This window comes from Colossoma macropomum, unplaced genomic scaffold, assembly GCF_904425465.1.
Source record: "Colossoma macropomum unplaced genomic scaffold, Colossoma_macropomum, whole genome shotgun sequence".
Taxonomy (NCBI): domain Eukaryota; kingdom Metazoa; phylum Chordata; class Actinopteri; order Characiformes; family Serrasalmidae; genus Colossoma; species Colossoma macropomum.
In genome coordinates, this window is record NW_023494786.1 from 29,573,422 (window position 1) to 29,600,973 (window position 27,552).

General features: G+C 37.0%; 1 protein-coding gene across 9 annotated transcripts; it reads right to left on the minus strand.

Moving 5' to 3' along the window:
- Positions 1–612: 612 nt before the first annotated feature.
- LOC118804692 (NACHT, LRR and PYD domains-containing protein 3-like) lies at positions 613–26,585 on the minus strand. 9 transcript variants are annotated; one of them, XM_036565282.1, is made up of 15 exons: positions 26,470–26,585; positions 23,555–23,680; positions 23,345–23,439; positions 20,159–20,260; positions 18,609–18,725; positions 13,511–13,627; positions 13,223–13,300; positions 10,054–11,853; positions 9,405–9,455; positions 8,595–8,768; positions 8,237–8,410; positions 7,982–8,152; positions 5,621–5,794; positions 5,204–5,377; positions 1,729–3,738 (listed from the first exon to the last, which is right to left on the minus strand). In XM_036565282.1, exons 3-15 carry the CDS (start codon positions 23,392–23,394, stop codon positions 3,732–3,734), a joined length of 3,189 nt encoding a protein of 1,062 aa, XP_036421175.1. In that variant the 5' UTR covers positions 23,395–23,439; positions 23,555–23,680; positions 26,470–26,585; the 3' UTR covers positions 1,729–3,731. The 9 variants fall into 9 exon arrangements, with proteins under 9 accessions (XP_036421178.1, XP_036421180.1, XP_036421176.1 ...); XM_036565285.1 differs by lacking the exon at positions 20,159–20,260 and having other exon boundaries at positions 613–3,738; XM_036565280.1 differs by having other exon boundaries at positions 23,345–23,680.
- Positions 26,586–27,552: the final 967 nt, after the last annotated feature.

Genomic DNA, 27,552 nt, shown 5'->3' on the forward strand with positions numbered 1-27,552 from the left:
TGAGAATAAATAAATCCTTAAATAAATAAGTAAATAAATAATTGTGATGAACAAAATGACAAAGAGCAATGTAAATTATTCAATAATGATGTTATAATAATAATATAAATTAATATGTAGAATGTTTTGTATTTCAAAACTGATGATCACATCTTGAGGCAGATGCCTTGACAAAACTTGACAAAAATCCCATGAATAGATAATTACAATATATTATTTAGCATATTATTCAAATAACTCCTTATTGTTGCCAGAATACTTGAAATACCAAATATAACACTACCTAATGTCGTCTAGTTTACAGTATCTGACATTTTAACAATAATAATAACAATAATAATAATAATAATAATAATGCATATGTGATATCTGAAGATGCTTATATTATTAACAAACTATTTGGTGGAGCCATGTTAGGATTATGTTTATGATTAAGTTCAGGTTTTAGGTTGAAGTAAGGGTTAGGTTTAGTTTTAAAGTTTGATTTAATAGAATCTATTACAGTCTTAACATTCAGTTACACTAAAAATGATATAGTTAAAAAACTGAGCATCTACAAAGCATCTAAAACAAAATAGTAAAAAAAAAGAAGAAGAATACTAACATAATTCCTTTATTTTTACATAGAAAAATGTTTATTTATCGTGTAGCACCTTTCCCAAGCCCTGTGCAAATATGACCAATATATGTTAAAAATAATACAATATACTGTACAGATCAGGAAGAAACCCATCATGGCACTGGCCCTAATACACAGACAGACAACAGACTGACTAACGGGAAACACCCAGTATTACATTAATATAATTAACATAATAACCTTATGAAGAAGAGTAGTGCCATCTTTTACATGAAAGTTGTTCACCGTCTCACTGGTGTTGAAACCACTTTTGTGTTCCTTTAACGTTGTATTGGTGTGCTATAATATTGGATTAGAGGAGTTTGATGAGAGCAGCTATACAGTGCATTAGTGAACACAAGCCTCAGATTACTTGGCCATCACCACCAGCAATACAGAACAATCGCTGGACCCAGTGGCTCCAATGAAATTAACGCATAACATCTTGGATCTTCTATCATGTTTGACAGTTGTCAGTAGATACTGTAGGTTGAAGGTGATCTTAGGCTTGTGTCCACATGTAAACAGATCTGAATGTAGGAACAGGTGAGTGATGTTACACTTATTGTTAATACTTATTCCATTGAAGTTCAGCTTTTGTGCTTCTTACGCCAAGTTATGTGTCGCTATGCATCAGCTTTAAATCCAAGCTGTTTCTGAATCCCAGTCCACCTACACGTTACAGCTTTCAGATCATACTTTGATGAATACTGACCTCTAGTGACGGAATGCTGCAGTTGATATGTCTAATTTTCATGCAAGACATGAGTAATCAGATATCACAAAGCTTCTTACATTTAAAAATCTTTTAAAGTTGTGACAAATGATATAAAATTGGGAATACTACACTTAAAATACATTTTTCAGCATATCATCGCTGTTGCAACCAAACCAAAGTGATTACTTTACATGACAAATCGAAAAAAGGTATTCTTGAATTTGAATAGAAGTGAATGGAACAAGTCATTTTGGAGCATATCTACTGGTTTCAAGTGATGTAAAAAAACAATAAATAAAATATAAAAGGTTTTGTTTCATTTCAAACGAGTGGGATCTGTACTAGTCCACATATTATAGCTCATAGCTGTAAACAAAGCAGTATCATCAAACAAAAAATGATGAATCGAGTAACTCATTTATAAAAGAGTACAGCTGATGAGTCATATCTCAGGCTATTTAGATCCATGTTCACAGCATATCATTTCATAAAAACAGAGTCAACAAGCTTTATAAATGTCACATTTAGGAAAAGTCTTGCTTTAGACCTAAACCAGCAACCAACACTTTTGAACAGATATTGCTTAAAACTCTTTTCTCTACAGTTTAGTCCTGGCAAATTCCACCCTCTACCTAAATCTCCCCATCACAAGATCACCAAGCAGGGAGGACGAAGCTTCCTCTAAGACACGTGAAGTGCTACTGAGTCTTTTCAAGCTGCCGCTAACACAATGTCATTGGATAATTCATACCCAGGAGGGTGGTTGTGGGAGATGGACAACCTCAGCACCAAGAGAAAGCAAGGCCAATTATGCTTTCTTGCTATCCACAGACGGCTGTGGCAACCAGGGCCGGAGTGGGACTTGTTCTCAGACCAGGAGTTATACGATGCAGACCAGCCCACCTTAAACTCTGCTAAACACACAGCAATGCCTTTGTGCAACATAACTTTTTCTGAAATCTGTGCATTTTCATCTTCTTTTCTTACTCTTATCCCTTATTTATTATTTATGTGCTATACTGAGATAAACAAAGTGGCTAGACTGATGCAAGTTTTTGTCTTAAATGTGACTTAATAATCACGACAGCCAATATGCTACAAACAATGCTAATGTTAGCTAAGAAACTTAAGTTAACGTAATTTCTCACTGTCCACCTGCTCGGATATCTCCTCATCCTCCTTAACTGGCTTTTTCATACCTGCCGTTCTTGCTGCTGCTGTCCATCTTCACATAATTCACTTATGAAAATCGCAAAAACAGTAATAAACTCAGTGGAGCGATATCTGTTGTGTTGCGAGCACCACATTGTCACACTTAATCTCGAGGCTGATGTTAACTTCCTATTGGAAATTCCGCTCCGCCTTAAATGGTGCAGCACTTACACGCTAGTGCCCGAAAAAAGGCACCTATATGTAAATGCTGCATGATTTAAGGTGGAACAGGAAATAAGAAGCATAAGAAGCTAACCTCAGCTTTGTCTAATCTCTAAATTACTATATATGCACACTTGGATGAACCAGTTACAGTTTGTCTGAGTGTTCTTGTGCTTCTATGCGTGAGTTTATAGATTAGCTCACAATAAGTGGCCCAAAACATTACCAGCACACCAGGAATTCTCCCAATTACCCACTCCGGCATTGGTGACACTGCTGGGGAACCAAGATCCTAAAGATAGAGCCACTGACTGTGTTCTCTAATAAGTAGTCTTGGTACCAGGTGCCTGCGAGGACATCTAGTGATAGGAGATTTTAATACTAGTAGTAATGAATAGAGTGGAACCTGATTGTCTAATGACTCTCATCATTTCTGAAGATTGTCCCACCTATAAAAAAGTTTATCTCAAAACAGACACTTGTGATGTGCTTGTTAGCTTTAGCTCGCTTTTTAATTGATTGTAAAAAGAACTAAACTGACATTGTCCTTTCATTGGCATGTTGGATTCATCCAGTTCACTCAGTGAGAGATATCCAGCAGCTTTGTGGCTGTGATTTGCTAGAAAAAAATGACTTATGTTCCTAAAAAAAGGGCTGATTCCTCTGCAGTGGTTACACGAATCCAGACAACATTCAACATCACCTGGAATTTGAGGCTGGTTTGTTGAAGAACTTACTGAATGTATAACAGAGCTACACTGGGTTAAATTGAAGTAAACGTCCTCCTGAGCCACATGACACAGAGTAGGGAGCACAAAAGGGACAAGGGACATCATAGACTCCATAAAAACACTGTCCAGCTCCTGGTTTGGATGTACATAATGTAAGTCATATCCCATGTTACTCTTCTGTGCTATCATTTCATAAGCATACATACAGTGTACTGCATTGAAACCCCTCGCTGGTTGTGGCAGAAGACCTCTTGTCTTGTCCCTGTGTAGATGATCCTGCATTAGTCTTCTATATTCTACAAAGAGATAACAAGAAAAGAACCACAATAAGCTAACAATCATTTACCCAAATGACTCTGAAGTAACTAAGACTTTAAGGTGCAATTGGTGGCATTTTTATTGTTTTATCGTTAAAAATTACCTGAAAATGAGTTGTTCTTAAATGTGTCAGCCAATACGCTACAAACAATGCTAATGTTAGCTAAGTAACTTAAATTAATGACATTTCTCCCTGTCCACTTGCTTGGATATCTCCTCATCCTCCTTAACTAGCTTTTTCAAACCTGCAGTTCTTGCTGCTGCTGTCCGTCTCCACATGAATCATGTAGAAACATAGCAAAAACAGTAATAAACTCAGTGACGCGCCGTCTATTGCTTTAGCAGCACCACGTCATCGCATTTCATTTGATATTCTCTCAAGGCTGGTGTTAGCTTCACTTAACTGCTGCACCTTAAATGGTGCAATGGTGCAGCAGTTACACAGTAGTGCCTGAAAGTGGAACAGGAAATAAGAATAAGAAGCTAACATCAGCTTTAAAATGTTTAAAATATATATGTCCAGGGTGATTCAAAAAGATTCATCCGATTTCAAAACTGTGAGGTGCCTAGGAACCAATCACATTCCAATTGAAAGAGGGGGTCATAGAGTTTCTGACTGTCATCGGAAGATGGCTCCATACTGTCTGTGAGGAGATGAGACCCCTGAGCAGAAAGCGTTCTGCGTTCTCCACTTCAATAAGAGTGAATCCGTCATAACTGTGCGATGTGATTTTCGTGGACAGTGAAGCTCCAACAGCTCAGAGCGTTCGTCGTTGGTTCCACAACACTGGATGATCTCCGAAATCGCACTGAAAGAGCCGTGAGTGCAGCGACACCCGACATGCTCAATCGAGTATGGGGTGAATTTGACTATGGCGTTGATGTTGTCTGTACAGCTGGAGGAGGTTCATATTGAGCACTTGTAAAATTATGTAGTTAATAAACTTTATGCTCATTTAAACCATTTACAGTTTACTGCATTGTTCTGTAATGATTTACAAGTGAAATAAATCATTTTAAAATCAGATTAATCTTTTTGAATCACACTGTATTGTTTTTACATGTGAGATACATTTCAAACTCTAATGTGCATTTTGGGCCATTTTTATAGTTTCAAATGTATTCGATAAATATCTTTTATATTATATTTATTTTCCATATGAGTTGGTTTATTAGTGCCGTTTACTGCTGAAAGTGTGAGGTCTAATAGACAGGGACAGGGGATCTGTGCACAGGCCTGGTTCCAATATTACTGTATTTTGCCTTGTAACTGCTGTTGTGATGCTATTGGGAAGCAGTAAGGTGTGGTAAATCATAGCAGGTCAAAGACAAATTATGTGGTGCATTCTGTGAACTCTAGGTTTATTATCAACTATTTATCTTAAGATGTATCCAATAGTTATTCAGTAACCACTATGAATCAGACAAAAGAAGCCCACTCACTTTAACTTTTCCAATCTGAAGTCTTTATGCTCTTGCAGAGCTTTAAGCAGTTGCTTTCCTGAACTTCCTGGTTTATTCCCACTCAGTTCCAGCTCTCTCAGGTGTGACGGGTTCAGCCGGAGAGCCGAGGCCAGAGCAGCACAGCCCCCTTCTGAGATATCACACTGTGACAGGCTACAGCATGCTTTCAGTTAGACTTCGGCACACGGCTCAGTAGACACTATCAGTAAGTATGAAATATGGTACGGCATGGTCCGTGTCCAAGTTATACTATGTAACTCCTTTCTTAAAAGAGCACAAATATTGTTCTCTAAGGTTATTTGAATGGGTTCAGCAGAAATTACTATTCAAGCAGAACAACTTTGGTTACTTTGGGTCATATTTATATTTGTCTGAGTTAAATAAGTTAACATTCACCTTAGTTTTTCTAGCTTGCAGTGCGGCTGTTTCAGGAATTCACAGATGAACTTCACCCCGGGGTCTCTGAGCGAGTTGAAGTTCAGATACAGCTCACTCAGGTGAAAGAATTTTGACCTCAGAGCAGCACACAGTAAACTGCAGCCAACCTCTGTGAGGCCACAGTCTGCCAGGCTGAGAGAGAGACAGAGAGACTGGTCAGTAAAACAGGTTCTGTCCTGAACTTCATTTGACCATACACTTTAAAAAACAAAACATATTTTCACCGTCGAAATGGTCAGTACCTGTTTTTTGAAAAAAAGGTCAAATGCATGTAAATAAACCATACATACAATGTAAAGGTGCTGCTGTTAATTTACAGAAATAGAAAGTAAATTCACAAAGACAAATTATCATCTTTATTTCACAGACATTTCTGTTTATTTTAATGGTTGTTATTGTTATTATTGTGGTAGAATATTGCATATAGAATAGCTAGTTGATGTAGTGAAACTATTGAATTACAATAAAGGGCAGTATTTATTTATTTAAAAGATATTTACTGTAATTTCACAGAATTTTAGTAAACATACTTCTACTGTTAACAGGTCTACAACCCTGACTTTTCACCTTCTTAAAATGTAATAAAAGAGCTATCATTAGGGAGTAAAAATGCATTGACAGACTGTGAGGCATTGGTGTGAAGGTGGTGATTCAACTGTAGCACTCTTTTTTTGGACAAAAGCAAACTATTGAGGTGTTCTCAAATGTAAAAACAACAAAAACATTGTCTGTATTTTACTTCTGCATAAATCAGTGGTCACTAATTCCTCTCTAACCCCAATCTGACACACCTCATTCAGCTAATTGAGGAATTATGAAGGCAATAATTAGGTGAAAAGTAGTCTCACAAACCAGATTTCTGCCTATCGTCAAAGAGTATAGACTGTTATTTTTTTGTGACGTTCAGGGCAGGCAGTATTAAAAACAAAGCTGCAGCAAAAATACACCAACAGGAAACATCAGCAAAGACCTAAAAATATATATCATCGCTGTCCAATGAAAACCATGTATCTCTAGTTTTGTCGATTTTTAGTTTTCTACATCATTTCAACACACCAGCTGTCCTTTATGTTGTGTAAAAAATTCATGATGAATGGACCAACGGAAATGCTCTAAAGTCACTTGGAATAAAATGTCTTTACATTGACTTACATTGAAAGGTCAGAGTGTTTTTGTCTTTTTCTGTAAAGTTACTATTTTGGAGATACTTGTTTTCCTTTGGACAGCGATGATATTTTCTATGAAACTACATACTTTAAACACAACTTTTGAACAACGTTTAAAATGATGTGTGAAATTCTTAAACTTTTTTTCCATCTGGCAACACTATCTAGCCATCTCTTAAAGCAACACTATGCATGATTTTGTGATTTGGAGACCTCTCTGGTGGAAATGTGTAATTGCACAGAACTTGTCAAAGAACATTTTGTAATGTGGGTTGTTCGTCAGACTCCTTCCCCAGGTGGATGAACCTGATGATTGTGAATGTGTTGATAGAGAATTCAAAGAGAACTCAACACATGGTGAAGGATGTGTCTTCAAGTGAGTGAATTATCTACTATTATGATCATATCTTTATCAGTATAATGTTGATTTTGCATTTGAGATCTAAACATCGAGTCGGACCTTCTTTTTGAACCTGTGCATGTGACGTTAATATTTTAAAGATTATGTGGTCTGAAAAACCCCCACCAAATGTGTCCCATACCTGTGTTTTTTTATTTTAATGATTATTTCAGGCTTTACAGTTTTAGTCATAGCAGTGCATGCACACCATATTTAAGTGTTTTCTTTTTCTCCATACTCAGTAATGCTGCTTCTTTCAGTGTGAAGAAAAAAATCACATATTGCTGCATTCAGAGTTTACTATGCACATCTTTTATGTAAATTTTGAAAAAACAAAAAACTTTGAAAAGCCAAAAATGCAAAAATGTGATTGGAAGAGATTTTTCAAAAACATGTTAATGTAATGGGAGCAGAAATTGTGTTTGGCACTACGTCCTGACAGAACTGTTTTATCCAGTGCCATTCCTAGGGGTTTGGTGGGCGATGGCAAAGTATAACAGTGACTTCAGCCCTCATTAAATGGGCCACTGCCCGTTCAACCTGGCGTCCCTAAACTGTTAGGGCTACAGCTATGTACAGCTGACAGAGAGCTGCCAAAACTGTAATTAAATCTATGCACTAAGGAATTTTCCACTTGTATGCAATGCAAATGTCTGTGGAGGTTATTACAAAGCTCTGAAAGTACACATTCAGTTTGAAGATCACTGGTGCATGATTAAGGAAAAATATTAATAAGATTAGGCCAGATCTCACCTAAGACTCCTGAGCTTCGAGTGAGAATTCCTCAGTCCTGCAGAGAGCTGCTTTACTCCAGAGTCCTGAAGAGCATTTTTACTCAAATCCAGCTCAGTCAAGCTGGTGTTGCATTTCAGTGCTATGGACAGGGCCACACAGCTCTTCGCTGTTAGTTCACAGCAAAACAACCTGATAATAAACATCAGTTTACAGTTAAAAACATTATGTTCTTGTTTCAGGTAAGTGATGTGATAAGTAAAGGATGGCACTAACTTTAATTTCTCCAGCCTACAGCTTGGTTTCCGCAGGACCTCAGAGAGCTGCTTCATACCAAAATCTCCAAGAAAGTTGAAGCTCAAATCGAGCTCTCTCAGGTGCAGAGGGTTTGAGTTGAGAGCTGAGGCCAGCAAACAGCAGTCTTTTTCTTTGATTTCGCAATCAGACAGACTGAAAAAAAGGATGGCAAAAGGAAGGAGGAAAAAATAGTTTCATTTGGATCAGTATTTGTTGTGCATGACCTGTTTTCATTAAAAAGAAAAGAAAACAATATTCTGAAATGTTAAAAGAACTTAAATCGTTCAACTGTTTGAGTACAATGATTAAAATTGTTCAAAAAAGAAAATTAACTCACTCCAGTGTCTCCAGTTTACAGTGTGGACTCTTGAGACCTTCAGAAAGAATTTGTGTGCCAGACCCATGCATTACATTACCACTGAGTTTCAGTTCTCTAAGATTTGAAGATTTTGAGCTCAGAGCTGAAGTCAGAGCTTGAAAACCTTTATCGGAGAGGTTACAATGCCTGACCCTGGAAGGTAAATCACAATACACTAAATTACATTACAAAATCACTTTCGTGTAATCTTGAAAAAAGTCACCAAGATATCAGTCAAACAAACAGAATGACAATGTCATCACATGTAATCATCAAATGTGTGGTTTCTGACAGTAACATTTTGAGCAGAACATTTTAAGCTGAAACATGCTCCTATTTATGTTATTGTACTCAGTAACATCCTGCCTGATATTACCACATTTACCCTGAACACTTTTTTACTTTAAAAGTAACTTTTTTCATTGTGTTTTGGGTTTTGTGATGGAGTTGCAGAATTCACTTCTGCTTAATTTTGCTTCTCAGTGGCTTTAGTACAGCACTGTTTTGAAACATGTAAACACCTCATAGTGAAAGCCAGCTAAAGGACAGCCTCCACATGACAGGGTTAGGACCAAAGACCTCTAATGCACAGATTTTAATAGGAATGAAATTTCAGTCTGAACCCAACCTGTATCCACGGGTTTGAGACTCAACTCAATCCAGCCTGACGGGCGCTGCTAAATTTTAAATCTGAATCCGGTCCAAACATTAATAGTGCTTTGCCAATATTTATTATCAGTATATATTTTGTGGAATTGTTGGTCATATCTGGCGGAGAACAGTACCCACCCTCTTCCTGATAGCCTTGCTGTGCTCAAGTTCCTCCTGCCACTGCTGCTACTGCAGAAATAGTTCAGGTGAGATCTGTGCAATATGTGATCTTTCACCAACCCAACACATCCCTCACATCATCCAAGAATGAGACTGATTTACAGTTGAACTTCTATTCAGCGGCATGTTCACCCACTCCTCACACTCTGAAGCTATTCTGAAAGCAGCTAACCTTATGAGAGAGTGGGAGAGAGAGACCACATAAGCCTGACATGAGCCTGTTGTTGCACAAGAAAAATCGTCCTGAAGCTGGGCTGAAACTTTATATTTTATTGGGTCCTGTCAGGCTCAGGTTGGGTAACAGACGTCTACAGCCTTACTGTTCATGTATCTAGAAAGCAGTATATCATATTGTGTCAGAACCCACATTAGCAAGTCTATTAGAGGCTACGTACGTTACAGTTTGAGGCAAGTATATAATAACTTAAGTATGCAGACTGCATGTGAATTAGTGGAATATAGGCTTTCATTACTTGTAGCCACATTAGCCACTTAGCTTCAGTTCAAAAGTTGTCAACTACATTTGGGGTAAGCAGAAAGTCAGATTTTTCACCAAATACTTTAAACTTTATAAGATTCCTAATGTTTAACACACTCAGAAACTTACTCGGCTGTTCTTGAGGCCTTCACGACAGGCAGCATTCTGTAAAGGCATTCGTCTGCGTTGTTCAGGCTGTATTTCCTCAAGTCAAAGACCTCCACTTCCCTCTCTGAGGTCAGCAACACAAACACCAGAGCTGACCACTGTGCTGGGGAGAGTTTGGTCTTTGAGAGGCGTCCAGCACTTAGTAAGTTTAGTATCTCATCTTGCAGGGAAGAGTCATTCAGCTCGTTCAGGCAGTGAAAGAGGTTGATGTACTTCTCTGGAGAGAGGTTCATCCTGAGGCGAATCTTGATATAATCGATTGTCTTTTCAACATTATGGGAACCACAAGCTGATACCTGTGGCAGCAGCATTTGCAGGAGAGACTGGTTGCTTTCCTGGGAAAGGCCAAGAAGGAAGCGGAGAAACAGGTCAAACTGACCGTTTGTGCTTCTCAAGGCCTTGTCCACTGCACTCTGCTGAAGGTCAGAGATGGATGAACATGAAAATGTAGCAGCAATCTTTGTTGGATTCCACTGATTGAGCACCGCTTTGTTACCTTCACTGAAGGATACATACACGTACAAAGCGGCAAGATGTTCCTGAATGCTCAAGTGGACAAAGCAGAACACCTTGCCCTGTCCAAGATACAGTTCAGACTCCTCTCTGAAGATCTGTGTGCACACTCCCGAGTATACTACTGCATCCTTGACATCAATGTCACACTCCTTCAAGTCTTCTTCGTAGAAGATCAGGTTGCCTTTTATCAATTGTTTGAAGGCAAGCTGCCCAAGCTTGAAAATCATCTCTTTATCAGTGTGTCCAGTCTGACTGTACTTCTCCTTTCTGATGCACGTTTGGATGATGAGAAAATGTGTGTACATTTGGGTCAAAGTCCTGGGTATTGTTGTACCTTCTGCATCTCTCAACATCTTCTCCAGAACGGTGGCCGAAATCCAACAGAAGACCGGTATGTGGCACATGATGTAGAGGCTCCTTGAAGATTTCAGGTGCATGATGGTTCTGTCAGCCAGACTTTGGTCAGTGATTCTTTTCTTGAAGTATTCTTCTTTCTGAGGGTCATTGAACCCCCGAATCTCTGTGACTTGACTAATGAATTCGACAGGAATCTGGCCTGCTGCAGCTGGCCGGGAGGTTATCCAGATTTTTGCAGAGGGAAGCAGATTGCCCTTGATGAGGTTTGTCAACAGAACGTCCACTGTGGTCATGTCAGTTGCGTCGGTTATGACTGCACCGTTTAGGAAGTTCAAGGACAATCGACGTTCATCCAAGCCATCAAAGATAAATACAGTGTTGTGATCAGCAATGTGGGTGAACTTCATGTCTTTAATTTGCGGAAAGAAATGATGAACAAGACCCTCCAGACTGAAGGGCTGGGTGTTGATCAAGTTCAGCTCCCTGAAAGGAAGTGGAAATATGAAGCGAATGTCCTGATTTGCTTCACCTTCAACCCAGTCCACAATGAACTTCTGCACAGAGACAGTTTTTCCGATACCTGCCACCCCCTTTGTTAGCACGGTTTTGATCAGTTTATCGTGTCCAAGCAAAGGTCTAAAGATATCGTTGCATTTGATTGGCGTGTCGTCCGTTGATGACTGTGTCCTGGCTGCCATCTCAATCTGTCTCACTTCATGTTCATTATTGACCTCTCCAATTCCTCCCTCAGTAATGTAGAGCTCCGTGTAGATCTCATTAAGGAGCACTGAATGTCCATGATGTTGTAGTCCGTCAGATAATCGTTGAAACCTATCCTTCAGATTGGCTTTATACTTCTCGTACGATTCATGCCCAGTAAATGATAACCTAAGAAATCGTCACATTATTCAAATGTACAGATTGTTAATAACTGAACACATAAACAGTATCCAAAAAAAAACACAATATATAATAACTATAGTTAGAGGTGTAACAAAACTTTATACAGTGTCCCTGGTCAAATTAGATGATTGTTGGTTTTCTAAATAGATAAAAATAGAAATTGTGCACTATAATGGGTAGAAGCATGCAAATTTTAAGAGTGTTACAAGTTTTGACTTGAAAAAATTAATCTTTGTATGTATTATGACTGGAAGTATTTAACCCTTAACATCACCAAGAGATCTAAATGTTTGCAGTGTCTACTTATTCTACAGTAATATATCGCTGTGGTCTGAACAAAACCTCCAAAATGGAAACTTTACAGGAGAAGGAAAAAACATACTTTACTTTAAATGTAGTCAACGGAACCAGACTTTTTTCCAAGTCATTTAGGGCCATTTATTTTGATCCATTCATCGTGTAATTTACACACAATGTAAAGAGCAACAGGTGTTTTCAAATTATGTCAAAAACTGAAAAACAACAAAAATGGAGATATGAGGTTTTGTTCCAACAGCGGCGATATGAACTCTTGTAATACATTAATGTAATATCTGTAATAAGCTATTTGTTCCAGTATTTTGACTGAGTTTGCAACTGGATTGAGACTTACTTACTCATTCACTATTTTTACCTTGTTATCTAATGTCTGTGGTCATATTAAACATGATTCATTGTATTATTTCATTTAAAAGCAAAATTCTTGTTTTCCCTTGTAGCCCATGTAGTTACTGAATAATGAGTCTTAACTTAATTATAATCTTAAGGTCTTAGGAATGTATGTCAGTGCATATATCATGAATGTAAAGAATGACTGGCATGTGTTAAAAAACTAACTAAAAAGCTAAAAAATGCTGAGTTTCTAAGTTCTTAGACGGCAGCAATGATATATACTTTTGTGTGCAAAAATTTGGGCACCCTAAGCATGTTCCATTTTTTGTAGAGTTGATTTTATTAGGTGTAAATAAGGTCACAGATCCTCTATTGAGAACACACTTCTGCACATTTTAATTCACAATTACTGTGTATTTGCTGATTTTAACATATTGGGGAAAAAATAGCAGATAAAATGTGGCCTGTGCAAAACTTACACCATTTAATATTTTATATTTTATTTTTTCCCAATATGTTAAACAAAATTGAATGAAACGAAACAAAACAAATTAAATGAAATTGATTAAAAATAATAAAAGTAAATGCCAAATTTAAGTGTGTTCTCTATAGAGGATGTGCCAACTTATTTTTACTTAGAAAATCAACAAAACGTTATTTGACCAGCATGTTCAAACTATTGCATATGACTGTAGTCACTTACATTGCAGGGCCTTTAGGACTGACACAGATGCTCTGTTCCACAGTACTGCTAGTTTCATTACTTCTCAGCGACGTCATTCTGACAAAGGTGCCAAACCAAGGTTGGTATTTAGTTCAAGGAGAACATCAAGGATCTCCGTTGTATTAAAAATGGTATTAACATGTTATATTTGATACAGTGTTTATATGGTAAACATATGACACTGAAAAAAGTAAAAACATCAATGTATTATAATAATTTATTGTATTATATGAAGAGTAATAATATCAGAGAGGTCAGAACTCTTACTGATGTCCAGAAGGTGGGGGTTTATCATTAATGGTGATCGGAGGATCCATAGAGTGGTCACTCTTGAGGGACACACAGCTGGGTGCTGATGGGACTGATCTGTCCTGCTGAACCGGACTGCAGGAACATGAATAGAACCAAAAGAGATGACAACACTTCAGTATCTGTAACAACTTGTGCTGATGCCATTGCTAAATTAGTTCTTTTTTATGTTCTATCTCCAGAATATTATTACCAGCAATAATATTTGCATGACTATCTACTTCACTGAAACCAACATAGCCGAGGCCAAGAGCATGTTAAAAATATTGAAATGAGGAACCCTTACTGATGTCCAGAAGGTGAAGGTTTATCGTTTTTTACAAAATTGAAATGCAGTAGATCATCCAAGACATGTTTGGTGTCTGTAGGCTGCTTCTTCAGATTTGTACTGGAGCTATGAGGCTAACATAGCTAACAAGTAGTGGAAGCTTCAACCCCACCAATTAGCACGGTTCAAACTTCATACTTGCCTCAAACTGTGTTAAGTAGTTGAGTAATCTCAAATAAATTTGCTAACGGGTTCCTAAAACTGTATGACTTGCTGTTATCCATAAACTTGGACATAAGGCATCATACGAGTCGAAGTCATCATTCTGAAACCTGGGTGTTGTCTGTGCTCTAGTCTATATTCAAATTTATAGTTAACAGAATGTGACATAGTGGGAGAAGAAGGCCGGTTAGAGATCTGGGGCAGATGATTGTTTAGGCATGCCACCCGTTTCAGTAGCGTTTTTAACAAGTTCTCGTCAGTTTGGCCTTGTGGTTTCTTGTGTTATGAATCCCTGATGTCATCTTAAAGCTGAAAATGTGGGTCACATTTTATGTGGATGGTCCCCTATAGATGCTTTACAGATACTTAAATGATCAACAAACTTTCTGGTGATGTTCAGTTGAGTATCAACAACATTGTGGTTAGGGTTAGGGTTAGGAGTAGATGTAGGTTTTGCTTTGAGGTTAAGGTTAGGGTTATTTTTAGGTTTAGGGTTTAGGGACAGATTTCATAAACTCCTTCACACTGAACTTCAGGTTCAGTTGAATTTAATAGATGTTTAGTTGAATGTGTAGTTGAATGCATTTACAAAGGATTTGCAGTGGACCATCCAAATAACACTCAACCTCATGATAAGTTCCATTTAATGACTATTTCGTTGAATGTTATTTAAAGATTTGCTGCACATTTACAAAGATTCTACAGTGGACCATCCATATAAAGTGTTACCGAGATCTGTATTTGGGGAACGTTGCTAGTTCTGCATCCAATTTCATCCCCTTTGCATGTTATAATTCCATCTTTGAAAAAGTGCTTCCAATGTAGGTTCTTTTCTTAGTGTGTTTCTTGTTAAGTTGTTTGGCTTTTTTTTTGTTTTTTAATCATGTTCTATTTTCCAGGTTATTTGAACCAGCACAGAAAGAAAGAAGTCTGCTAATGCATATTTAAGGGCCGATCCATTATTATATTAGCACAAGTGAAGTTTATTAGACCGAGTGAACATAAATGTTGACTTGTCCAGAAATCATTATGCATTACCAACCTGAAAAAAATTGCAGCTGTTATTAAAGGCAGAGCAATGAGATATTTTACAAAACCATAACCAGAGCATATTTCATTTGCTCTGTTCAGGCTGGGTTTTAGGTAATAAACTATGCCCGCTGTTATACATGACCGCTGATATAGCTTCATTACTCCACAAGCTTGCTAGTTAGCATGCTAAAAGCTACATGGTGGGCAGCATTAAAAATAAAGGCAATGCACCGGTTTTACAAAGATTAAATTCAGACAAAGCAGTTTCATCAAATAAATGTACAGTATGTTCAAACGTCTAAAAAATGTTATGCAAATTTTGACATTTTTTGAGACGTTTGAACATACTAGCTACTTCACTGATGCTAATACATGCAAAAACACTACTGAAATGTAGGATGTAGTATGAACTACACTAACTGGTGAGATAAAAGCTTCTATAACTTGCTAACTATTTTAGCCTTACAGCTCCTGTGCAGAACAAAAGAAGCAAACTTCAGACAAACTTTGACTTTATTCAACTACATGGGAAAGTCCCCACCGACCCACTCAGGGTTAAGCATTTTACTGAAATGTATTTTTTCCCACCCTCCTGTACGATGCACGGTGATTTTCACTGTAACTTGGATGAGTAAAACAGCTTTTCTTTGTAATGTACACACATGCAGCTTGCGACAGGCTGAACTAATTCACAAAAGATGCACATTGTTCCACTATGATCGATCAAAGTTGGAAAGACATCAACTGAGAAACAAGATGAAATGCTGTTATAAGACTGTCTACTTAAATATCAGTAGTGTGTAGTTAATCAGTGGCTTTTAAATGTTCCCTTTTATCATTTACATTGTCAGAATTACTGATAATCTGGTTAACTTTTATTTGAAGGCTACCTTTATAGGGAGTTCAGAACACATGCATAAAAATTGAACAATTAATTTTAAAAGTGATACTTGAGCATACTTTAGCTGATGTTGGTATCTGCAAGATGTTTTATGAAAAAAAATTGTCACTTATCCCATTTATGACACTATTATGAAGCACCATTCCCAAGCAGTAAAAGTCTGACTTAATGACTTAATTAAGAATGTTATATATCACTTTTGTGAATTTCTTCTTGAGTTAAAGTACAAAAATGCATTTAAGAGCAACATACAAAGTACATTTATTTAGTGGAAGTACAGTCAAGGGACTTCTACCTTTCATTAAGTCATATTTTACCAAGAGTATTTCTACCTTTACTCAAGTACAGAATGTCCGTATTTCTTCTAAATATTACACTGAAAAATCCATCCATCCATCATCTAAACCGCTTATCCTTCTGGGTCGCGGTGGGGTGCTGGAGCCTATCCCAGCTGTCATCGGGCGGAAGGCAGGATACACCCTGGACAGGTCGCCAGTCCATCGCAGGGCAGACAAACAGACATATACATCCACACTCACACCTAGGGGCAATTTAGCACGTCCAATTGACCTGACTGCATGTTTTTGGACTGTGGGAGGAAACCGGAGTACCCGGAGGAAACCCACGCAGACACGGGGAGAACATGCAAACTCCACACAGAAACGACCCTGGTCACCCAGCCGGGAATCGAACCCAGGCCATTCTTGCTGTGAGGCGACAGCGCTACCCACTGCGCCACCGTGCCGCCCACACTGAAAAATATGTATGAAAATTCTTACTTTAGTTTGAGGGCGGAATCTTTCATCTTTCAACACTTAGGAATTCCCCTTGCTTTAGTTTAAGGGCCTTTGTGTTATTACAGTCTCATTTTATTTCAAAAACTTCTTAAAATTAAAATACTCAAGTATTTAGTTTTTATGCATGTGTAATGATGTCCAGTTGTAGATGGCCTTTATGAAAGATCAACCTGCTAAACTTTGCTACCATCAGTGCCAACAATTCTATACAGCACAGTAAAAGCTTGATTTTACATATATTTTGCTTATAAGTTGTACAAGAAAAAGGAGGACAAAAGCAAAAAAAATCTGTGTATCATAATGTACAAAAAAAGTTTGGACATTTTATAAAATGCAATAAAAACAAGAATATTCTTTTGAACCTTTATCTAACAAACAGATACAAAAAAAATGACCTTTTAATGTTTTGGTTGACCAACTTTTATACAATAACGATTATATTTTGTAAATGTAAATAGATTTTGAATTTGATGCCTGCAACACACTCAAAAGTTGGGACAGAGGCAAAATAAGAGTGAAAAGTTATATAGAATAAATAAAAAGGAATAGAATAAAATAGAATATTCAAGTTACACTGTTTTGAAACATTTCACAACAAGCAGATGAATTGGTAACAGGTGAGGGTATCATGATTGGATATAAAAGGATCATCCATCAAAGGCTCTGTCTTTGCAAGCAAAGATGGGTCATGGCTCACCATTTTGTGCCAAACTTTGTGAAAGCATTGTCAAGAGTTCAAAGAGTAAATTTCTCAATGTTAGATTGCAAAGAATGTAGGTCTTTCTCAATCTGCCATACGTAATATTGTGAAAATATTCAGGGAATACAGAGAAATCTGAGTCCATGTAGGGCAAGACCAGAAACGACTGCTGAATGTATGTGACTTTTGAGCCCTCAGATGGCACTGCATGAGAAGCCATCATGCTACTGTGTTAAATATGTGTTCAATATGGCGGCTTGGGAGTATTTTGAAAAAAAGTCCACTGCTGCATAAAGAAACTCGAAACTCTATTACACAAGAAGAAAGCCATACATCAATTCTATGCAGAAACACCGCCGAGTTCTCTGGGCCCAAGCTCATCTCAGATGGTCAGAAAGACAATGTGTGCTGTGGTCAGATGAGTCCATGTTTCAATTTTTTTTTTTTGGGAAAACGGACGTTGAGTTCTCCGTGCCAAAGACAAAAAGACCATCCAGACTTTTTATCAGCGAAAGGTGTAAAAGTCAACATTTGTCATGGTACAAGGGTGCATCAGTGCCAACAGCATACATGCATATCTGTGAAGGTACCATTGACGTGGGGCGTATATTGGGATTTTAGAGAGATACATGCTGCCATCAGGACGATATCTTTTCCTGGGACATCCCTGCTTATTTCAGCAAGACAATGTCAGGCCTCATTCTGCATGTGCTACAACGGTGTGGCTTTGCAGACACAGATTGTGTGTGCTTGACTGGCTGCAGTCCAGATCTGTCTTCTTCAGAAAATGTATATCATAAAGAGGTTAATCAGATAACAATGACAACGGACTGTTGAGCAGCTGAAGTCTTGTATCAAGCAAGAATGGGCAAAAATTCCTCTTGCAAAACTACAACAATTAGTCTCCAAAGTTCCCAAATGATTAAAAAGTGTAAACAAAAGGAGAAGTAATGTAACACACTGGTTATCATGCCTTTGTCTCAGCTTGCAGGCATCGAATTCTATATATTTTTTTAAATGTACAAAATAGAATTACGTTGGTCAGTGAAACCAAAGGGAATCTTTTTTTTTTCCTTTTGGAAATGGGGTTTGTATTATATATAGAGTGTATATGTCAGAGAGGTCAGGACTCTTACTGATGTCCAGAAGGTGGGGGTTTATCATTAATGGTGATTGGAGGCTCCATGGAATGGTCACTCTTGAGAGACACACAGCTGGGTGCTGATGGGACTGATCTGTCCTGCTGAACTGGACTGCAGGAACATGGACAGATCCAAAAGAAACAACAACACTTCAGTATCTGTAACAACCTGTAACCTTCTTACAACACATTACTGATCACTGCTCTGCACCTACGCTGTAAAAAGTGGCTCGTTAGATCAACCGACAAAAATTACTTCATGTGGTAACAAGTAAATTAACTAGTTTTATTCAACCTAAATCAATACTTTGAATATTTTTTTAATTAATGTCATTCTTTGAGTTGAATAAAAGCAGTTCAATTGCTCGTTACCACATTAAGTATTTTTTTTTTAGGTAGATCTGACGAGACTTTTTACAGTGTATATTAAAGATGCCGAAGAACATTTTATAACATGGGTTGTGCTTCAGACCCCCACTAGCGAATGTATCTGATTGTATTCTGACACTTTGTACAGCAGTTAGCTCTACTTTTTTTAGATGCATTGAACTAAAAAAAAAAGCCTTTTTTATGATGATGGTGATTATATCACCATAAGTTTAAAGATTAAGACTGTTGCAATTATTTGAGCCGATTCAGCAAGATAGCTAACGTTTTCAACTCCTAGAGACTACCGGTGGTTCCAAAACGCACTTCGTCATATTCTTCATAACTTTCATATTTCATAAGCTTCATTCAAAAGGTGGGCGTCATATGAGAGCTGTAACTGTCTTCTTTCCAGTCAAACAGATGGGTGATGGAAATTTATACCCTTATAATAAAAGAAGCTGAACTCACAATTTTTTTTTTTACTGAAAGACGACCCATTTTTCCACAAATCTGGACTATAAACTATAAACAGATGGCGTCTCTTCAGTGATCTGCTCTGTAAACATTATTTTTATAAAATAATACAAAGAGTGTCTCAGATTTTTGGCTTTCAGCAGTAAACTGTAAGCATATAGCAATATGTGTGATCATAAAACACGTTCTGTTAATTTGAGGGGAACTTTTACGAAAAAAAAAAAAAAATTACATTTATTTCGTGCAATTACTGAATAATTTGCCTTACGATTTGGTCATTTAAATTCAGATGGACAAATCAAAATATACCCTGGTCAATAAGAGGCTAAGCGTTTTGTTTAAAGGCAAAGTGTCAGCATCCATCAACTAATGGTTTCTTCAAAAATAGCCACAGCCTTTTAACTTAAACATCACATACATCTGCATACAAATCTATGACAACCACTAAAGTGAATTAAAGTCAACCTGAAATCAAAATTGACCATATTTGACCCTGTAAGTTCATGTCTCTAGTCATATTAACCCCTTAAAATCCCAGGTTTATTACACACTAAGCCTTATTATTCAGTAACTACAGGGACTTCATTGCAAACTGGTGGAGCTATTCTTAGATTATAGAAGTGTGTAATAAAATTTTAGGCCCTGGCCTGTTAAAAGATTAACTAAAACCTGGACTGAAAAACATATGAAAGTCTAAGTTACCTGAGATTGGGGGATTTTTCCCCTTGAAATGTGATTCGACGTTTCATAGAGGCGGTAGTTTTCTCTGAAGCGTAGCTCAATATAGACGGGGCTGATTTCACACTGTGAAAATAAAGAACACTGCTTGTAATGACTGATCATCTACGCTGCTTTGTTTCCATGCACTAAACTTAGAAAGTGACAAAAGCCTTCTTTATAATGATGGTGATTAAATCTTAAGTGGGAGGACTAGACCTGTCATAATTATTAACTAATCACCCGATTACAGTTATTTGAGCTGATCGCAATTATTTTCAATAGTTCATTCACAATCTTTCACAATCATTTGTGTACAGTGCAGCAAACAATGTGAACTGGGTGTCTTTTTATCTACTGGGCTGAGGCAAATGCATACAAATAAAAGAAAGCACAAAGCGCACGTGGTGAGTAATGTCTGTTTGAGCTCGAGCTGCCTTTGTCTTCACTTCGGAGTAACTGAGCCAAATTCATTGAACTCGGCGGTAACAGTGCAACGGCACACAAAATGTACAGCATGGTAAATCTGACCCAAGTCACTGTGGCGGTGATTAGGGCACCAGTGTCTTTTAACTCTGTGGTATTTTCACTGGTGTTCTAAGCAAGAGCCACATATAATTACATATATATCGCTGTTATCGGAACAACACCTTGTTTCTCCAAAATGGTAACTTTACAGGAAATGGAACCAGACTTTTTTCCAAGTAATTTTGCGTCATTTCTTTCGGTCCATTCATCATGACATTTACACACAATGTAAAGGGCAGCAGGTATTTTCAAATTATGTCAAAAACTGAAAAATGGAGATATGAGGATGGTAGCGATATTATATATATATAATATATATATATATATATATAATCAAACAATGATGTATAAAAAATGGGTAATAGGAATTGTATATAAGTATGTAGTGTTTCATTTTATATAATTCAAGCAATCAACTACTAACATAAATCAAAATTTCACGTGTTTTTTTTCCTACACAATTAAAATAAATTCACGTTCTGAAATTCTAATTACTGTGGAAAGCTATTTTAGCTTTTCATGAATTCTGTAGAGGATGTGTAAATTATTTTCATTTAGAAAATCAACAAAACACTGGGAGACACATGCTTTGCATACAGCTGGAAATGGTTCAGTAACTACAATGAAACTAATGTGTAATTTACACACGAAAGTGAAGTGTGGACCCACATAAAGACCCTTAGAGTTTAACCCCTTAAATCGCCAGGCCCAACGTTTTATGACATACCTCAATGCAAACTGGCTGAGCTATTCTTAGGTTATAGAAGTGTGTAATAAAACATATGGTTTTGGAGTCTATATTGTCTTATAACACTCTGCCTGTCCCTTTCCACCATGAATAGATTTTGGAAAATATGTTTTAGACCAAAACCGTATCTATCAAAATGTCAGAAAACGATGTGTCTGACATCAGGCAGCGTATACGTAACTATTCCATGTAATAACATTCTGTGTGGGAGCTTTTAGAGTCTCGGTAAGTTTCTCTAGAACAGGGCATTTCACACCAAACCACTCTGAATGACTTTGTTTACATCTTAGCTATTTAATTATGAACAGTTTGGGGCTAAATGTGAGTGGTTAAAAAGACTTATTATGGTTGGAACAAACTGAGTGAGAAAATATGTAAACGAATCCAGAGTTATGTGATGCGGAGCTCAAAGTAGAGGGCAATGGTGCGTCATCAAAACTGTCCGACAAGCCTGCTGTTAACCTGTGGATGTAATGTAAATTATCATCACTGAAATGTCCCCCTAAAAACTTCAGCTGAGCATGCAGATGTGTTGAGTGAGCAGAGAACACATTACACGTGCTTAAAATAAACATTACCTCTTGCTAGACAAGAACATGTACCAGTTTGCAAGGTAGCTTGGCTTATGTTATCATTGCATCTGGACATTAAAAAGCCCAGACTAGAGGAATTGGGGGGGGGCAAACTTTTGTCATTGTTGCATGTTGGCGCAATCCAGCACCACAGGTTCAACAGATTGTCCTCAAATATGTTTTCTTGTTATGAGACAATAATAAGGCCAAATTTCCTATATAAATGCCTCTGGAACAAAATCTCATTTCTCTAAAAAGTAACTGCAGGAACAAAACGACAAAATTACAGTTAATAAAAATCTAATTTAACTTAAAAAAAAATACCTAGAAATGACAAAAGCTGAGATACAAGGCACCAGATACAAAATAGATCTGGGCAGTATGTTAATTTCCTAGAAAAAAAACACTAATATTAGAATAAATACAAACAAACTAATATTAGAATACATACAAACAATAATGCAAAAAGTACTGAACTTATGTGTCTCAATGCATTTCCAAAGCTTTCCTCACGGCTGTGTGTGTGTTTATATATAAACGGCGGTTTTGACTGAAAATTCAGTTTACAAGAGTGAAAATTACATTCCAGCTACTTAATATTTGATTTTTGATCTCTAGAATTTAGTGTACACATGTTAAAACTGACATTCCACTAGTAAATATTACATTTAAACTAGGAAAAAATCCAGTAAGGAATCGTTTTTTCCCAATGAATGTCATTTTCAAGCATCTAAATTAAATTCCTTTGTAAAATCTATAAATTGAAAATATGATTCAAAGCTAAAGCTACTTTAAAAAAAAATTATTTAAGCATGTATTTAGAATCTCATCGTGTCAAATTACTCTTCACTTATTTGAATTACAAGCTAAACATACTTTCCATACACAAGAGAGGGATTCTTGTTCAGTCTTCATATTCTGCACATTTTAATACACAATTACTTTTAATACACAATTAGTTGCTGTTTATTTGCTGGATTTAATGTACTGATGAAAAAATAAAATTATGGCACATTTTATATTTTATGTCCAAGTATGTGAAACTCAACAAATACAAATTTTATGCTTAAGCAAAAAAAGCCATATTTAAGTGTGTTCTCTGTAGAGGATGTGTAAATTAGTGTGTAATAAAACTTCAGGCATACCTATAAAAACTACTCAGCCAGTTTGCATTGAAGTCCCTGTAGTTAGTTGAATAATAAGGCTTGGTATGTAATAAGCCTGAGATTTCAAGTGGTTAAAAGGTTAAGCATAAATATGCAGTTAATCTAGTGTGTCCAAACTTTTTCCTGGCACCGTATGTTTTAATAAGCATTAAATTACCTCTGTGTTGTGGACGTGTCTTCATCTTGAAGGCCGGATGTTTCCTCCATTACCCACCTGTTCTTCTCACGCACTTCCCTCCCTGTCTGCTTTCCCTTCAACAGCATACGATCAGTTCATTCATGCTGTTGAGTCTGAGATCAAATCATTGATGCATGTGCGTGATTAACCCTATAAACACTGAGAGTGAAGGGGTGCAGAAAACCTCACCGCTCTGGCTCAGGATCAGTGTGGCTTTTATTAAAAGTCAGTTCAGACGTCACTGTGATGAGAGATGAAACTGATGTAGCCCTCGGTGGGACTTCCTTCAGTGGTCTTTGACTAATTTCAGGTATTCTGCAAGTAAACAGACACGTGAGTAGAAGTAATTACCTAATATTTTAGGTAAAATTACTTTCTATCGTGTAATGTCAGCATTAGGCCTTCCACCATCAATTACAGTGAAAGTAATTCAGCTGTTACTGTAAAAGACTCCAAAACACTTATTTGGAAAAAGACAAACTACTAAGATTTAAAAAGGAATTCCACCAATATGTCAAAATGTCTGCATAATTCAGTGTTTGAGATGTAAACAAAGTCATTCAGAGTGGTTTGGTGTGAAATAGTTCATTGTAGAGAAACGTACAGACTCAGATTTCTTTACAGTGGTGCTGATAGGAACCAGGGGTCACCATGTCTACAACACAAATGTAGTTTATTTAAATGTTTATTTACTATCAAGACCACCAGTGAACCTACACATGTCTTCTGAGTTTTACATGTAATGGTAATGATGGTGAATTGGTGGTAAATCTGAAAACATATGGTTTTGGAGTCTATATTGTCTTATAACACTCTGCCTGTCCCTTTCCACCATGAATAGATTTTGGAAAATATGTTTTAGACCAAAACCGTATCTATCAAAATGTCATAAAACAATGTGTCTGACATCAGGCAGCGTATACGTAACTATTCCATGTAATAACATTCTGTGTGGGAGCTTTTAGAGTCTCGGTAAGTTTCTCTAGAACAGGGCATTTCACACCAAACCACTCTGAATGACTTTGTTTACATCTTAACTATTTAATTATGAACATAATGTGAGTGGTTAAGAAGACTTATTAGGGTTGGAACAAACTGAGTGAGAAAATATCTAAACGAATCCAGAGTTATGTGATGCGGAGCTCAAAGTAGAGGGCAATGGTGCGTCATCAAAACTGTCCGACAAGCCTGCTGTTAACCTGTGGATGTAATGTAAATTATCATCACTGAAATGTCCCCCTAAAAACTCCAGCTGAGCATGCAGATGTGTTGAGTGAGCAGAGAACACATTACACGTGCTTAAAATAAACATTACCTCTTGCTAGACAAGAACATGTACCAGTTTGCAAGGTAGCTTGGCTTATGTTATCATTGCATCTGGACATTAAAAAGCCCAGACTAGAGGAATTGGGGGGGGGCAAACTTTTGTCATTGTTGCATGTTGGCGCAATCCAGCACCACAGGTTCAACAGATTGTCCTCAAATATGTTTTCTTGTTATGAGACAATAATAAGGCCAAATTTCCTATATAGATGCCTCTGGAACAAAATCTCATTTCTCTAAAAAGTAACTGCAGGAACAAAACGACAAAATTACAGTTAATAAAAATCAAATTTAACTTAAAAAAATACCTAGAAATGCTGAGATACAAGGCACCAGATACAAAATAGATCTGGGCAGTATGTTAATTTCCTAGAAAAAAAACACTAATATTAGAATAAATACAAACAAACTAATATTAAAATACATACAAACAATAATGCAAAAAGTACTGAACTTATGTGTCTCAATGCATTTCCAAAGCTTTCCTCATGGCTGTGTGTGTGTTTATATATAAATGGCGGTTTTGACTGAAAATGAAAGAAATTATACATATATATATATATATAAATATGGACCATTCTATCAAATTATTTCAAACTGCAGGCCTACAAAAATAAATAAAAACATAAAATAAAAAAACTTAAAAAAATTAAATATTCAGAGATTTTAGAGCAGGAAGTGAGGCTGCATCCCTGTCCTTCATAGCCACATGGTGAGCAGTTAGATCCCATTGAAGTCAATGTGTCCCAAAGTCTGAAAATCAGTGTGGAACATTAAGAACTGTCACCACTGTAACATACATTTTCTGGAATTAAGTAAGCTTTTTTGTGTTTTAATGATTTTATGTGTGCACATCTGTTCAAAGCCGTGTTTGCTGGTCATGTTCTGGCTAGTGTTTTTGAGGTCTGCTCAAAATGAGCTAGAATTGTCAGAATGGTTACAACTGAAACCTTTGGTAAAGTTTCAGTAGTGCTATGGATGTTTTGTTAGCAACAAAATGGAATGTTCAGTCATTTGTTTTAATAAAATAAACGTAATTAAGGTAGATGGTCACTCACGGCAAAAGGATTTTAGTCTAAAGTCCAAGCCAGTTAAAAGTCAGTGATGTGTTTTTAGTTCAATAGAATAACAGCTATATATTCAAGTAAAGTGTTACAGAGTGTAATTTCACTGCTCCACAGCCCAAAGTTGGAGAACTTTATACCCCTCTAGCCGACACTTGGCACTGAGCTTGGGGACATTAGGCTCATTTGCAGGTGTTCCAGAGTGTCCCGTTCCATTGGTCAGTGCTACAGAGACTATGCAAATTCTGTGAACACCTATGTGAGCGATGGGTGAGGAGCTGAGTTCACTCATTGGATACTTTTGGACAGATAGAGTAATACAGCTGGTCACTATTGTCAGATTCCTCTGAAATGACTTTTGCACCACAGAAGCTTCATTTCACTGAAGGCAACACACACATCTAAAAACCACCGGATGGTTCCTAGTTCACAGGTGTGCATGCAAACAGAAGGAGGTAGAAACTGAATTTTTGAGTAAGAAAGCAGCTGGGTGGGACTCAACAGCACAGTTTCTGATATTACTCACCGAAGACAAGCACCATGACACAACAGATCACTTTGAATATGATATATTAAGAGAAAGAAAGAAACTGCCAACATGACGAAAAAGAGCGGAGTGACTTCCTCCCAGATAAGGGCAAAGATCAGAATAACTATGCTGTAAACAATGCTTTAAAACACACAAGTTTAGCTTCATAGATCAAAAACATCACCCACTTTTAGTCCCACGGAGAGCGGATGGCTTTGATCATGGCATATTTCCCGTCTTTTGTTGATGTTCTCGGCTGCAGTGCTGTCAGATTGCGAATAAGGCTGAGTTTCATTTCCCCTAATGCTCCGCCTATTGAACATCTGATCAGACAAGCGAGTTTATCTGTCTCTCTGTGGACTTACACTGCCATCTAGCAGCCAAAAGAGCAGTCAGAGCATGCAGGCTTAGGGGAAATGTAGGCTTTGTGTACATGTGAATGATTGAATGACTGAATGAATGAATGAATGGCTTTTTTGGGATAGTTACAGGCTAAAATGATTGATTTTGTAGCAGTTTTCTTCAATATTTGTGTTTTTTTGGTAGTACTTTAGAGTGCAACTACTCTTATTAAGGGCTTATGAATTAATTAAACTGAGCTTATTAATAGTTATTAATGGAACATCTTAAAAAGAGAGAGAGAGCCTGACTTTCCTGTAAAAAGGCAAATCTACTCCACTTCAAAACAACATTTCAAATTCACTGAACACCGAATAGTAAGTTAGAGAACAGTGCATGTTACATTCTGTTCACTCATTATTTGAAGAACAATCAATTTAACATTAGTCAGACAGGTTACTGACTTTTTTAAGCTCTATTTAATTTTCACAGTGTACATAAAAAATCACTTATTTGAAAACCAGCCCAACCAGAGCCTGAAGTGGCACTGAAAAATGATTACGCACTGTTTAGTTGGGCTTGGCAGGCTCGTGTTTTTCAGGACACTCACAAAATTACCCAGAAGGAAGGCTTTGTTTTAACTTTTATACTGAAAATGTTGTGTCTTGTTTGGGTTTAGATAAAAAAAAAGGGTTTTGAGTGTTTAGCCTAAAATATATAAAAAATATAAAAACTATAAATCAAATGTTAAATGTTTCTCTATTAGCAGAACATTAGAGATGTTTATGAGTAGAAGAGCTGATTGATGTGAAGAGAGAGGAAATGTGCAGAGAACTTTAAGAACAGCACTGTTGGGGAAAAATCTCGGTTTTTGACACATTTCTTTATTTTCTGTTACAAACTCTACAAAGTCTTTTCACAATTTTTTTATT

Bases quoted from the DNA above. Each gene is read 5' to 3' on its own strand.
- LOC118804692 (XM_036565280.1), bottom strand. From the start codon at position 23,451: ATGCTGTTGAAGGGAAAGCAGACAGGGAGGGAAGTGCGTGAGAAGAAC. The intron at 20,261-23,344 runs GTAATTTAATGC...TTATTTTCACAG, and splicing joins GACACGTCCACAACACAGAG to TGTGAAATCAGCCCCGTCTA. The intron at 5,378-5,620 runs GTGAATGTTAAC...AGCATGCTGTAG, and splicing joins TGCAAGCTAGAAAAACTAAG to CCTGTCACAGTGTGATATCT.